We start from the raw sequence: 16487 nt of genomic DNA, 5'->3' as shown, positions 1-16487 counted from the left end.
ATCTTGTTGATTAACCAGGTATTTCTAAATTTGAGGACGATTGCTTGGATCTCTAATTAAATAAGCAATGTCGATTCTAGTAGGAGGTGATTCACTAATCAATGTAGGTTCTTCATAAACTGAAGCACATTGGGGCTGCTCAACCATAACTTCAACATTACACATTGGAGTTGGTTCACTAGGCTGTGAGTTATCAATATTTTTCCTTTTTTTCTAAAAAAAAGAATCAATTCTTCTTATTTTGTTAATAGTTCAGCCTAAAATCAAAACATATATTGTGAGAAAAAATTGGTAATTTTGATGGCTCTGCTAAAAACAAAACATAAAAAAAATCCAAGTATAATTAAAACAAACCCATAAAATATATCAAATTAATTAGAAAAAAAACATTACTATAACAAGAATTCAAAATATTTTTTTTGGTAAAACTAGCAGATCTGAGAAAAAAAAAGAAGCAAAAATAACATAATTATAAAGAAAACATCATCAAATTCTTAAAAAACATTCAAAAACAAAATAAAAATAAATTTTAAATTTGGGTTATCAGTAATCAATTACCTTATTTTGTTTGATGAAAGATTAATTAATCGGTGAATTTGCCGTCTGCTTTAGCTTTTCCACCTGCTACTTGTATTCTTATGTCTATCTTTTATTTTATGTTAGGGTTTTAAAAAGTTACGGCAACTTTATGTTCTTCTTTCCACGTAGGAGTTAAAACAAAACATAACTAAACTCTACTAATATATTTACTATGGTGAGGGCCTACCTATTTAAAATAAAACACATTCCATCTTCTCACGTTTAATGTCTAGGCCACTGATTGCATGAGCCCCATTGCCTTAACTCGATTGTCTTTCTTTATAATTTTCTTGTTCGAAATGGCTAATGGATATACTTTTACTCTCCATATTCATTTACCTTGGCAATACTAACGAAACTATTGAATTGTTTCCCATTTTTGTTTTTAGCAAAGATATGGAATATAGGGTGGATAATGGAACCTTCTGGTGGTTGAAGCTTGTATACTACCAATCTAATCTCTTGTACAATTATGCATGAACAATACAACCTGGTATTCAACTTAATAAATTTTTTTAAGACCACATTGGTTTGTTTATAAGGTTATAGCTTAAAGTATGCCAGGTCTTTCGCCTCAAATTCCCTTTCATTTCTTTCTTTGTCTGCAATCTGTTTTATTTTGTGTTTAATCGCTTCTAATTATGTCTTTAATTATTGATCCATGTTGAGCTACATATTTCGCAGCCACTGAAGTAATCTCGTGTAATTAATTCCCTATTATAAGGAGGATAACCATATAAAGCTTGAAAATGACTCATATTAATGGTATAATAGAAGTTGGAATTGCACCATCATTGAACTAATGATAACCAATGAAGCCACTTCTTTGAATTGTGCATAGCCATACACCTCAAATAAGTCTTCAAATATTAATTAGACATTTCAATTTTTCCATCAATCCGATGATAATAAGAGCTCATTAACAACTTAACCCCCACAACTTAAACAACTTTTTCCATAATAAGCTGGTGAAGTTCTTATCTTTGTTTATGATAATTGTTGTTGGCAATTCATAGAACTTGTATAAATGATCTAGGAACATCTGAGCCACACCTTGAGCAGTAAAAAAATGTGTTAATACAGTGAAGTATCCATACTTAGTGAATCTTTCAACTATCACCATTACTGTATCATTTCCCTTTGATTATGGTAGCCTTTTTATGAAATCCATTATGATATTCCTGCAAGTCCCCTATAGTGTTGACAAAGGTTGTAGAAAACTAGGATAAGCTACCCTTTCTAACTTAGCTTGCTTGTATACATTACATTCATTCACAAACCTTTTTTTTACCAAAGTCTTTATTGAATGCTTATATAATATAGATTTGAGATTTTTATAAGAATTATATATGTTATTATGATCCTCAATGTATGAATCATGTATAGTACTAAACAAAATATCTCTTAAATTTCTTTCCTTCCTAATTACTATTATATATTTGTACCTAAATGCCTTATGTAAAAACATAATCTGGCTAGCTACTTATATTTAATATCATCTCAGCAATAATTCCTTGCAACTAGGGATCATTGCTATAAGTTTCTTTGACATCATCATAACATGTTGGTATTACTACAAAAATGATTCATAAACTTCCAGTGCTCTTTTGAACTATTATATATTTGACTGTTAAACTCTCATCATAACCAATTCATTTTTATAAGGAATCAACTGCCACACTCTATTTGCCCTTCATATATTAGACATGTTATCTTAGCCTAAACAATTTAGTCAACATTTTCTTTTGTAAATGAGTATGAATATTTTATTTTAAAAGATGTTTTAAACTCTTATGATCAATTTTGATGATGAATTGTTCATGCTTTACATAATATCTTCATCTTTTCACTGCTATCAATATAACCATGTATTCTTTCTCATAAATTGACAATCCTTGATGTTTAGGACCTATTGCCTTGCTAAAAAGGGCAAATGGCCTCCCATTTTAGCTTAAGACTCACCTAATCTTATTAGGCATGCATTAATCTTCAACACAAAGATTCTTTTGAAATTTGAAAAATCTAACATTAGAGTTTTACATAATGCTTTTTTTAGTTTGTAAAAAAGCCTCATAAGCCTTTTTATTCCAGTTGAAATTGTTTTTTTTAATAGTTCAATTAAAGTTTTACAAATAATTCCAAATCCTCATAGGAACCCTCTCAATTCTTTAATTAAGTGTGTAATGGGCCAATTCTTCACAACTTTTTTTTTTAAGATCAGTGGTTATACCTTTTAATAAGATTATATGTCCTAAGTATTCCATTTGTTGCTGATAAAAAAAAACATTTTGATTGCTTAACAAACAACTGATTATCCTTTAAAGTTTCTAGTACCATCTTCAAATAATTGATATATAATTTTAGGACAAAATTATATTTTAGAATATCATTAAAGAATACTCATACAAACTTGCTCAATAATTGTTCCAGTATGTGGTTCATTAAAGCTTGAAATGTGGTGTATTGGTTAAGCCAAAAGACATTACCTTAAACTCATAATGTCCATGACGAGTTCTAAAAGTTGTCTTATGCACATCTTCATGCATTATCACCTAATGATACCTAGATCTTAAATCTAGTTTTGAGAAGAATTGAGAGTCATGTAGTTAATATATTAGGTCATCAAACAATGGAATGCAAAATTTATTCTTTATAATCTAGTCATTGAGTTGTCTATAGTCAAAACAAAACCTCTAAGTGCCATTTTTTTTTACCAATAAAACAAGAGAAACAAATGATGTGCAACTTGGTTGAATAATTCTATTCTGAAACATCTCATTAACCAAACTTTCTATCTTCTTCTTATGCATAAATGAGCCTTAATAGGGTCTACTATGACCAACTTAGCTCCAAGAATTAGAGGAATCTTGTGATTTAGTTGTCTTGTAGGTATGAGGTGCTTTAATTCTAAAAATACTATTTTATAGTATTTGAATAAGGCCTTCACTTCTGAATTCTGCATAACTTGTTTTAGTTCTTTAAACATCTTCATGGAGAAGAACTGTCCACTTAAACCATAAACTGCTTCATTCAAACACTTATATATCTTGTAATTGAGATAATTTATAATCTTGCTTCTTCTACGATTCCTTTCAATCCAATCATTCTTCTTAAATAATAACTTTATTTTAATGAAGTCTAAAAAGATTGGTAAATAGATACTCAGTCAATCAACCTTTAATACCATGTCACATCTACCTAATTTCAATATTCTCAAATATGTTTGAAATTCATATCCTTACATAGACCATATAAACTTGGGATTGTGGGCATTGCACCTGATGGCATTTATATTAGCTACTATTATAGCAAGTATAACTATCCTCTCTATTACTATCTTTATTTCTTTTATAATATATTCATCAATAAAGTTATGTGTGTTGTCACTATCAATTAAAATGATAAGGTCTCTTTCTTGGCAACTACTTCTAAGTAGTGTTACGTATATAACTATAATCTAAGACATTTAAATACAATTCATATTTTTTAACTTTGTTTTTTTCTACTATAATTTCATTACTATTATCCTCCTCGACACCTAAGAATTCTTCCCTATCATCCTCCACTCCTTATATTATGTTTATTCCTTTCATAATATGTTGTTTTTTCAAGGATATATTTCTCTTCACACCTAAAACATTGTTGCAACCTTTTTATTTCCTCATGTAATATTTTAGAAAGTTGTTTTGAACTACATGACACTTTTTCTTTAGAATGATTAAAAGATTTAGGTGGTACATTACCTAATTATCTTTATGTACTATATGATTAAGTAATTATTGGAACAAATATATTCTTCTTAGCTAAAGCATTATTAGGTTTTTCTTTCTATCTAGCTTGATCAAAAGCATATGTTAAAGTTGTTGGTTTAAGAATCTTGAGCATTGGTTTACTACCATCCTTGAGCTTATCGTTGAAGTTGGAAATATAATAGGATTCTGGCATTAATGAATTGAGGGTATTCATCAAAGATTTGAGTTCTTAAAATCTTTTCATATATTTCTCCACCACTTTATAATGTTTTAATTTATTAAACTTTTCCACCACATCATTTCTGCTACCAAACCTTATATAGATTGCCTTGGAAAACTCTTTTTAATTTGTTAGATCATTGCCTCCTAACAAAAGTCCTTTATACGATATTTCAGTCTTCCCTTTAAGATACAAAATAACTATTTCTACCAATTGATACATTGGAGTGAAGTGCATCTTAAATAATTTTTTACACTTTCTAATCCACCCTTTTAGGTTTCTTCCCAAAAAACTGGTAGTTCCACTTTAGATAATGCCACATCGTATCCAATTCTATAATTTTTATGGTTTTTAATGGCTTTACCAAAATTATAACCTTTTTAGCTAGGATTTATTCCTTCAGAAGTTGAACTATCCTTTCTTGCTCTTTTTGCTTCTTAGCTAACCATGAAGGGCTTAAAAATAGTCATCATAACTTCCATTTACAAATTAATATGTTCATCCTTCTTGGTTTGTTCCAACCATTGCTTCTGGTTCTTAGCTATGAAATATTGTAGTTCTTGGTAAATGCTTTGCATTTGTTCATTAAGCCTTCTACTGTGTTCCTCTAATGCTTTGATTTTTTTTTTGTTTTCCACCATGATTTGTTGCAATTTTGTTACTATTGATCTAGTACATGCACATTTGATATCAATTTATTAATAATCTATTAACAAAGGAATTGTAATTTGAGAAGAAATAGAAGAACAAGAGTAGAAGTAAATAATTGAATTGCAATAACTAGATTCATATTGCTTATTTCTCATGTTTTAACAATTGCTTTATTTATATTATCCATTTTCTTTTTTCTAACTACTAACTCCTTGTATGATTCCACTCCAATTTATTTTATCCTTGCTAAGTTGCCCAGTCCTCGCTTCTGACAATTAAGTTCAAGTCCTATAAAATATATTATTGATAATGGCGGCTTTGACGAGACTGCTGAGCATAAGAGGAGTCCACGAGACAACATATATGGCTTCGACTTTTAGGATATTTGAGAGTGTAGTAGTTATTTAAAGTATTGTTTTTTGCTCAAAAATACATAAAATAATTTTAAATAAAAAATTAAAATTTTGATATCAACACATAATAAAAACATTAAAAAATAATTTTAAATAAAAAAATTAAATTTTAACCAATATCTATTTAGGCCAAGGTTGTTAATTACATTCCGTTTCGTCCGGAATGGCCGAAACATTTCATACCAATTCAAAAAACAGAATAATACGGAACAATTTTCATTTCATTTCAAATCTCGGCCCATTCTGGATTTTCCGGTTAATTTCAGCCAGGATGTTCTGATTTCATTTCACATGTTCCGTTCCGGACTTAAAAAGCCATTAAATCAAATTGATATTTTGTTTAAGTTGAATTACTTTAAGTTAAAATTCTATTTAATCTTGATTATTTAGGAATATTTTAAATTTTAAAATTAAATTTGTTTAATATTATGTTTGTATTGTATAATTTATAATTAATTTATTTTGAATTCAAACAATATTTGTTGAATTATGTGTGTGTGTGTAATATAATCCTGAAATGACACCCCAAAATATTCCATTATAATTTAAAAAATTAATTACTTACTGAAATTGACAATCTTGCTTTAAAGCTCACATCCGAAAGAGACAAATTGTAAGAGAACTGGACACAGAAACAGGCAGTTAACACCTAAACGCGTGGTGTGCGACTGGTTGATAGTCCCTTTCTCTGCTTTTCTCTGTTATATTCTGCACTGTACACCCTATGACTTCACTATAGTTACAGCCCTGAAATTACTCCACTATTTCCTACTTGAAAAACCCTAAATCACAATTCACTCAAATCAAGTAAGTTCACCAACTACATAGTTTTCTGATAAGAAAATTGGTAGGTCGTTGATAATTCACCACCAAGTTCCCTGAGTACTTTGTTTGTATTAAGAAAGAAAATCAAGTAGTCATGGAAGAGTCAGGTTTCTGTATTTCTTTTATTGATAAAAGATCTTTGTTTTCTTTCTCTAAAAAGAAAAATTGTGTACAATAACCTTTCTTGATGATTTTTTTTAATGTGGAATGTGAATGATCATTCAGATACAATGGATGATGAGAAGGGAGAGAGTGGTGGTGATAGTCCTGGAGCTAATGATGGCACAAAGAAGAAATTGTCTAAAGATGGGGCTGAAGCACTAAAGAAGTGTTTGGAAGAAAACAAAGGGGACCGTAACAAATGCAAGTCCAAGATTGATGCTCTGCGATCTTCTTCTGCTCCAAGAAAACGACCCTTGCTACCTTTAAGACTCAAGAGCGGTTCATTGACTGATGTGTGAAACAGAGTGGTAGTGGCGGCCCATTAGCATGACTTCTGTTGATATCACTAGATATAAAGGGCGAGGAGGGTTGCCTGAATTGCAGACTTTTATTGGATTGATGATGTAATATAATATGGGTTTCATTACTCCTGTTTTCTTTTATCATCTTTTGCTCTATTTATCTCCATGGATTGCATATCATTTAATGCTGGAAAAACTTGATCTTTACTTTTCTGTTTCAAATTTGTATGTGGGGGAAAAGAACCGTGAATTGAAAGCTCGATTGCACGAAAACAAAATTCTTGAGGTTTCAGAATGAAAATTATCTTAACTGGATGCGGAATGTACATATCTTGCTCAAAAGATCTGAGTCAATACAGAAAATGTTTCCTATGTAAGAACTACTGCCTTCAACTTCTTACACACAATAGTACATGGAATTTCTTAGACTCATCACTCTATTCCTTACAAAACTTGCGCGTTACAGAAAGTTGTTGGACAATGATCTGGGATAGAGCTCCTTGATTAAGATATCTTATATTTCACTGATGTTTGAAACTCATGCGGTGTCTATTGATCTTGAGTTCTCACTGAGTTGTCCACGAAAAGAACATCTTCGATCCAAGCAACAATGTTGAATGCTAACCCTTCTAGAACTCTTGAGTAGCTCTCTAGTGTTGCTTGTCCCACATCCTGCAATATTTATCTTCCCATTTAATTCTGTATTAAAAATTAATAAACTTGATATCGTGCAGTGAGATTAATGATTACTCAACTTACCCGATTGTACTGGATTTTGCAAGTGTCCAAGGATGTTTGTGAAAGTTCAGGGTATCTCTGCTTCAAGCAAAATAGCAAGGTCTCGGCTCTTTCTGCTAGAACATGATTTTTATCAGTTCGGTCAATGTCAGACATGAGATCTTTTACCATGTCCCAAGAGGATTTTGAGTGGCTTAGGCATGCTTTGCGTCTCCATGTGTACATTGAAGCTTCGACTCGGTCTGCAAGCTCAAGTGCTTCATGTTCTGATGCTAAGTTGAGACAGTCAAGGAGATGGTCTGGGGAGAATCCGTCTGCTGTACACAGGTAACGGTAAATCGTGTCCCCCAGACTCGCTCTTCCACTCTGAAATAAAAACATTTTGATATAACATACTGTCAATACTGGAACATGTCTTCGCCGCTATTCTTTAAAGCCTAAATGAATGAGATAATTTCATAGTGCTTTTTCAGAAAATGGAAGCTAGTCATCACCACTCTGAGGACCTCGAAATCTAGAATCATTACATTTTTGTTAAGTTATTTGATTAGCAAGAAGGCTAACCTTTGGAAGAGATGCCATGTAAGAGTGTGGAATTTCCATCTCGGTAAGAATGCTACTGTTAATGGCCATGGCAGCTTTGTGAATTTGATATGCACAGTCACGTTTGTGTCGCAAGTGCTTCCTCGACTTCTCAGAGAGGCCATCTGGTGGGACGCATGGGACTGGCACCCACCACTTCTCCTCTTTGCGCTGAATAACAACTCTGCGAAATGAGCCCGAACAAGTTGAATTCGATGACATGCTTCCTTGTTCTGCATACCAAAATTCTCTATCTTGGAAACTATCCAGTACTTCCTGTCAAGTAAAATCCAAGTTATAATGAATATATGACACTGAAATGAAAACAGAGTTTGCTCTAATCCCTTGCAAAAGAAAGCTTTTCATACTATGAGCATCGCGTCTAGCTTTGTTAATGCCGGAAGGTTGATGTAAATATCTGATCGTGGTCTACTTTCCATCACCTGAAAGACCAATCAATCATGTTAGAGATAAGCGAGGACAAAGTCCTTTGAAATTTGGGTTATAGTTAACGAAACTTCACCTCAAGAGCTGTCCCATCTCGTAAATTCTGAGACTTGGGGATAAATTCTACTATGTAATCACATACGGAAAGAAGGCAATCCATTTCTCTCTTCCACATCGATTTCTTCTCAGGTTTCAGTGGTTCTAATCTCAAATTTTGCCCAAACACAGTTGCTGCAGGAAGCATCAAAGATAAACAATGATGGAGAACTGGATGAAAGAAAGAAAGAACCATATAATTTAATAAATCAAGGTGATGTCATACATACCATAGAGATTGGTTATGGCATTTGATATAGTAACAGCTGTGCAGACACCTTTGCCACTTCCTGACATGTCTTCGCCAAGCAAGAGCTTTGAGAATCTTTCTTTCATCGTCTCAAGTTCTGCCATAATTAAGCAAAAAATTGTTACCGTCTTGCACATTACATGGACAGATTTTTCAGCAAAAAGACAAACTATCATACGTAACCCCACCTAAGTCAACTGATTCTTGATCATCCAACTTGTCATCCACATCTTGCTTCTGTTGCTTCATTTCTAGTCTTCCAAACATAGCCTGATTTTGTGCTCCAGATTTGGTTACTGGCCAGTGAGAAGGAGAAGGTTCACTTGAATAGCTGTTATCATCTATGGGATCAGAAAAGGCTGAGGTCTCTGAATAAGTCCGACCGAACATGAAAGAATCACCACTCATTGTTGAGTACACTGGAGTTTCCACGGTTGATTGATCATTTTGATCCAAAGAAGAAGGTGAGGGTTGATAACTGGGCTCAGAAATTTCGTCAAAATTCGATGAATTATCCATTTAAAGACTAGTACTTGTGGCGTAATTGCTCAGAAATCTGCAAGATAACCATGAAAGTGTTAAGAACTTTGGTTAGTGGGCTCTAGACTTGGGAAACTTCTTTTGATCATTGCCAAAACACAATCCACAGATGGGAATCTAGGAATACTCGAATCCGATACTTTCACCCGGGATTTGGCTTAAAATTCAGAATTTATGATTGAGAGAAGAAGAAGAAGAAAGGATTACAAAGAAAAGAAACAAAAGAGCAGAGAAAGAAAAATAAGCGTTCTCCTTTCTAGCTACAAAAAGCAAAAGGGCTTAATCATAAGTCGTTACGTAATCATGCACTGAATTTTCTGCAAAACTTATAACAGAAGCCAGTCTTTGATAAATTCCATCTTTTAGAATTGAACCAGCAGACATTTGAAAATCGAAAGACAACGGTATATTACAAAAAGCAACGGTCTCATAACAACTCCTTTGCTTTGAACTTACCTTTAATAGGGAAAATTTGAATTTTGTAATAGCTGATGACACTTGCTAGCTAGTAAGCTGAATATTGATGAGTACCGTCTGGAACACTTCCCTACTTCCTATGCTTCTTCTTCTCTTTATTTCTTGTAGCCTTTTCTTTCCAAAAGGTACGCTTTCGCTGGACAAGCACTCATACCTCCGTGTTCTTAAGAGATCAGGGGAAAAAAAAACTTTGACCGTTGGATTGTTGTGTTTCTTGATATGAGATGAAGATTTATATGGTGGACATGAATATTTATGGGTTTGCGGTGCGTTATTATATGGTGCTGAATACATGGTGAATAATAAATGTTGTAAGAGAAATTCAACGAATCATTTTGAGTTATTTTAATGGCAAGTCTACCATCTTGAAGTGCAGGAAATGCCAGGATGAATTTTGATTCGAATCACCTTAGGGGTTATAAAACACTTTTAGGGACATAATTGATCAATTAGGACCATTTTTTTTCCTTTTCTTTTTGGAAAGCGATTTAGACCGTCTGATCTATAATTCAAAAGGAAAGAAAAAATAGAAGAAGAAAGGACAACTTTTCATTCATAATTTTGGGTCATAAATCTGCCATGTGAACCAGAAGCCATGAGATACCGGCAAGAGTTTCTAAAAAATCCATGTTTCCTCCATCGTTTTTTCCCTCCTTGAGATCCCTCAAAGTTGAAAGCCTTTTACTATACGAACTCTAAATCCTACTCTTCATTTGTTTAATGAACGTGCCCTTTTGAAATTTAAAGCTTTTTTTTATTTAATATAATTTTTTATCTAAAAATCACTGACTTCATTATTTGAAAATCTTTAAACCCCACTAAAAAAGATTATTTTGTAGATGTCAGAACTTTTACCATTAATCATATACTTTCTAGGCTATGAAAAATGAAATATTATTATGTATATGTGATTAACTACTCAAAAACCAAATAACCTCATTCTTAAACATCTACATCATTACAGCTCAACTTTATTCCTTAAAAGAAAAAGAAAAAAGAAGGAAAGAAAGAACATGCAACCCTTAGTTGTATACGTTAGAATTTAATAAGAAATAGTTGTTAGCTCGGTCGGAGGTTAGCTTGGAAGAAATGTGGAATACATTAGCCTCTGTATATAATTCATGAACTCTCGCCATCGGTCTAAAGAGAAGCTCGTACCAATTTGAAAAGAAATCCATTTCCTGATAAGATTTTTTTTATTAAACACAGAATTTCTCAAATGGGTCGTGACTCCTGAGAAAGACGTGCATCCCATTTTGCAAATGTGTTCCCTGTTCCATAAGGTTGGCAAAGAAACAAAATCTCAAGATTATCAGGTCAAATATTTCTTTATTAAGCAAATGCATGAACATACTTTTAGGTGCAAAACAACAAGTCTACCTTTCCATTCAAAATTACCAGAAAAAAAAAAGTATTCCTAAGCAAAATTGACCAACCAAGGACTCAATGAAGGTATTGTTGTCCATTCAGCTATTGAACAGGTGCAGGCTACAATTTTCAGACCCGTTGCCCGTAGTCACTAAAAGAAAGTACTCTTACAGAAACGACTATTCAGAAGCTTCTATGTTGACCATATATATAACACGGGGAGAGAACCTGATGTTGCTCAACTTATAAATCAATATAAATTAAAAAAAAATTATAAAGTTAAATTTTTAACTATTTTAATATTAAAAAATAAAATTGATAAAAGTTTTTTAAAAACAATTATAACAAAGAAAAAGGAAAAAAAAATCATGTGTTTTTTTTTAAAAATTAATGTGAAGAAATTCTGTAGCAATCTATTGAGTTTTGTGAGAAAAACAACATGTTTTCCCCACATGTTTTTTTAGCTATCCCCACATATTTTAGCTTTTCTTATTATAACTTATAATATGAAAACTACAATGAGGAACATATTCTGATGAGTTCTGAACAGATTTCCTGGACGGAAACATTTTCCCCATTGATAACCGAAATATGATCCAATTTCCACAGGCTCAATCCATCTTGATTTCGCGAGGAAGTTTTTCCTTGGACTATGATTCAAGATTATGATCTAATTAATTTACTTCTAATCTTCCTGTATTGTTTTTAGTATTTCTCTGAATATGATAAAGCCAGAACCTCCACCATGAAAATTTCCAGAGATTTACAATGGAAAGTCCTCTCTGGGAGTACTTCTTTCTGCCAAAGATGGTGATTTTATGTAAGATCAGTGATCTAATCCACTGATGCATAATTACAAGAAATTGATGGATGTCACATAAAAATGTTTGCTTACATTAGCAATGAATTTGAGTCCAATCTTTATCTCTCCTTTGTTCCTCTACTAATCCCCTCTTTTATTATGCTTCGTAGGTAAATTCTAAATCACAAATGAAACACAAATTAAAAACAACATCAAAATAAAATCAGAAGAAGACAAACTGGTTAGTGGATTGAGAAATCAAGTCTCTACACTACACCTATGAGAGTATTATTAGATGAAATTCCTCATTGCAATTACTTTTAGGGTAGAAAAAACCACCCTGCCATAGTTCTGCTGTAAATCTTATCTATTATTCCTCAGAACAAAAGTTTCATTTACTTTACGACTTACACAAGTATTCACAGTCAAGTTTAAAAGGAGGAAAAGGAAGTTTAAATAAATAGCACTTTGAGTTGTCAAAGGAGTTAAAACAAAATAAGTAGCTAAAGCTGTTTTAAATGAATCCCTAAATTATTGGGCTACGAAGCAATGAAATCAAATCTTGAGTTTCATAAATTGTTACCTGATGACTGTTATGATGAACAACATTTTGTAGTTTCAGAGCAGAGTGAAACTGTAGCCTAACAGAGTTCAAATTTTATGTTTTAAATCATATGCCTAGTGTGGTCTAACATAGAGCTTCCAGAGGTCTTCTTACCCGACCTACAGTTTAATTAACTTCATAGTTTGAATGCATACTGATTGACCAAAGTTATATATTGCATGATAAGTATTACGTAGATTTTTAGGTTTTGTTCTATGTGAAGACTGACACCATTATAATTAGAACCCTTTTCAATGGTCACATACTCAAGTGGATCATCAAGCACCTTTTAATTAACTAACTCTCCCTTACATTTACAGTATACCTCCTTTCTGAACTGATTACTGAAAATTCACCCAACAGAAATACACAATTCAAACCATTTCAAAATTCTCATGACCAAAACAAATGAAGAAACAGTCCAAGATTGTAATTCCAAAATTCATGACCATCATTTTAATATCAGCATCTGAGCAGCATAAATTATACAATCAGGGTGTATAAGAAAAAGCCATTTAACTCTCATCCTTAGAAATTATGAACCATGTAATGAATAGGGAAGAAACATGAAATCAACTGACCAATTACCTGTTGATATTAATGAATTGGAAATGCTTGTGTGGACAATCATTTATCTGCATTCTGCTCTCTACATTAATCTTTTGCCATCTGCCAACATTTTGAGCCTCACCACATAGTCCCATCTACCTCCTTCGCATACAAGTCTAACAAAATCTCAGGATAAATGGTATTTTCTGGGTCCAAGGCACTAAGCCATTTCCCCACAAATTCTGCCACCACATTGACCCACAACTTCTAGATCTACAAATGGCAAGAGGAGATCCCAGATTCTTTTAAAGGCTCCACTGGCATTTTATTTCAAATTCAAGAGCTTCCTCGACCTTTCCTTGCCAAATTAGCAGATCCACCATGCAAGCATAATGTGCAAGTTTTGGAGTACGACCATACTTTTCCTTCAATGAAATAAACAAGTCATGACCCTTACATTCTAGCCCACATGGACGAAGGGCAGATTGAAAAGAGAGAGAAACATCATCATTGAGCTTTACCCCACAATCCAACATGCCTCAAGGCCCTCAAGTCCTCATCCATCTAACCCTTATCCCTTAATTGGTGAACTTCCATTCTCAAAACTCATTCTCAGCACAACCAAGAATCTACAGTCTTCCAAGAAATCAAATCCTTCTTCCAACCTCCCCTAAAAACCCAAATCCAGCCCTCCAATTCCCCACATTTTGCATACACAATGAACATATCGTACATTTGAGAAAGACAATCTATATCAACAACCTACGAATCTCGTTTCCTCAACACAACTCACTAAGATCATCTCAAGCACCAGTAGCCTCCAAACTTTAACTCTGCATTTCTCCTAAACCAATAAATACCATCCTTATACTTCCCATTCTTGACAAAACTCGAAGCCATAGCACTCCACAACACAACATCATATTTCTGTTCTACTTGATCAAATAATATACAAGAACCCCTATTATAAATAAATAAATAAATAACCAAAAAAAACCCAAGTAAAACAGTCAAGACCTGAACTTCAAGCTCGAAACCACATTTAATCAAGAAAAACATGAGAAACTTTTTTAAATTTTGACAATTAAATGAACAAAAAACACCAATCACACTAACTAGAGCCAATAATTTGGCCTGCGGTCACTCAAAAACATCGTTTTGAATAACACAATCGCCTTTCAGGCCTTTTGTTTTCCTAAAAAAAGGGGAAATCTTACATGTTCATGATGGTAAATTGTCGTAAAAATCAATTGGTTATGCATAATAATGGTATTCTTTAAGCGTGGGAGTGAAATAGTAAGAAATTATAGAGTTATCCAGGAGATGGTTTCGCTTGGTGATTTTATCGAACGGTTTGTGTGCGTTACTGGAAAGTTAGCAAGTAAAGCTTCAAGCTAACTTAACGTGACATGAAATGTGAAATCGTTGTGAAGAAATGAAAAGAAGTGAGTGAGTTTTGAATCTGGGCCTTGAGTTCACTGGGCCAATGCCTCAATGGATTTCTGTGCCCTAGAACTAGAACCTATCACTGCTCATGACGGTCGGTAATTAGTTCTTTTTCTGGAAAATCTTTTTGCCCCCCTGTTGAAGAACGAATCACATCCTAGTCATTTTAACAAGCGTTGAAATCATGGATAATCATTTCAAAAAAATAAATAAATATTAAGGTATAGATTTAACGAACACAATCAATTTTTGTGACTTTATTAACAAAACATGGAAAAACACTATAGATAAAGATGCATTTATACACCTAAAAGTATTATTAAATTAAAATCTATTAGGACATTGAAATCTTTCATAAAATATATTAGTTATTATTAAATTAATCAGAAATAAAAAAAATTTCTAATTTGAAAACACAATGCAACAATCAAAATGCTCTTTAAATAAAAAAAATTTAAAACTGACATTCAAGGATTTTTTGTATTTTTACAATAATTTATTATTATTATTATTATTATTATTATTATTATTAGGTAAGTTAAGAGAATATATATATATATATATATAAAGTGGTTTCCATGTGGGAGGCACTCAGCAATCTTCAACAACATGTTTGGCAGCCAAAATCCTCTTTCCATTGTGTCATTGAAAATTTTGTGATAGGGTATTTCTTTTGAGACAGTATGGGTAGTTAGTAGTGACATAATTTATTGTTAAAGAATTTTCTCCTCCTCTTTTCTCTATTCCCCCCATTATTTTACATTGGTCATGTAAAATTTCAGAGTTGTTCTTTGATTTATGGGATTTTCTTTCCGGTCTTTCTTCTTTTGATTTATTTTTTATTCTTGGCAATTTTATAAAATTTTAATTTATTTTCAATTTCATCATTCAATTTTAATTTGTGATATGTTATTATTTCCAATTTGATTCTCATTCATTTGATTTTTATTCAAAGGAGGTGTTTGAGAGTATAGTAGAGGTTGCGGTTTAAAATGTTTTTCACTCAGAAATGCATCAAAATAATATATTTTTTATTTTTTTAAAATTATCTTTGACATCAGCACATTAAAATGATATGAAAATATTAAAAAAATAATTTTAAGCAAAAAAAATATTCAATTTTTTAAAAAACACGGTTTCAACGGTGTTTCTAAACACCGATTTCACCATTTAATAAAAAATAAAATTTATTTTGTATTTCAATTTTGATCCTCATTCTTTTAATTGTGATTTTGTATTTTGAATCCTTTTGTATAATTGATTTTTTTTTCAATTTCGTCATTCAACATTAAATTAAATGAGAATTGAGTTTCATAGTTTTTTTTTATATAAGGTGTTTCAAATCTAATGACTCAAGTTAATACGAGTTAATATTTTTTTTATAAAAAAAATAGCTTTGTGATTTTTTTTATTTTTTCTATCAGGTTATTCCAAACATATGACCTTAGTTACATGTTTGACAGTATAATTCAGGTTAGCTCGACCCAGATTACCGATGTTATAATTTTTCATGCTAACTAGGGTTGACAAGCTTAATTTTTTAGGTCATTTTTAGCACATTTCATCCTCCTATATTGATGGGTTGAGAATTAAGCTGAATAATTTATCTCATTGAAAAAATATATTTTTAACTAAGCTATCATGATTACTTAAAAAAAAAACAATTGTCCATATACTGTTAGTC

At 32.1% G+C, this 16487-nt stretch overlaps 1 protein-coding gene and 1 long non-coding RNA gene across 2 annotated transcripts; both read right to left on the bottom strand.

Annotated features, from left to right (window-relative positions):
- Positions 1 to 7182: 7182 nt before the first annotated feature.
- LOC133691088 (rop guanine nucleotide exchange factor 3-like) lies at positions 7183 to 10288 on the bottom strand. Its single transcript, XM_062111422.1, has 8 exons — positions 10014 to 10288; positions 9206 to 9573; positions 8998 to 9114; positions 8748 to 8902; positions 8593 to 8667; positions 8207 to 8500; positions 7664 to 8008; positions 7183 to 7576 (listed from the first exon to the last, which is right to left on the bottom strand). Exons 2-8 carry the CDS (start codon positions 9534 to 9536, stop codon positions 7454 to 7456), a joined length of 1440 nt encoding a protein of 479 aa, XP_061967406.1. The 5' UTR covers positions 9537 to 9573; positions 10014 to 10288; the 3' UTR covers positions 7183 to 7453.
- A 1837-nt stretch (positions 10289 to 12125) lies between these two features.
- Positions 12126 to 14926, bottom strand: LOC133691907 (uncharacterized). The gene is made up of 2 exons (XR_009841757.1): positions 13397 to 14926; positions 12126 to 12381 (listed from the first exon to the last, which is right to left on the bottom strand). It is a non-coding gene; the product is annotated as an uncharacterized LOC133691907 (long non-coding RNA).
- Positions 14927 to 16487: the final 1561 nt, after the last annotated feature.

This window comes from Populus nigra, chromosome 4 (assembly GCF_951802175.1).
Source record: "Populus nigra chromosome 4, ddPopNigr1.1, whole genome shotgun sequence".
Lineage (NCBI taxonomy): Eukaryota > Viridiplantae > Streptophyta > Magnoliopsida > Malpighiales > Salicaceae > Populus > Populus nigra.
The sequence above is the reverse complement of the archived record's forward strand: the minus strand, read 5'-3'. Positions and strand labels throughout refer to the sequence as shown.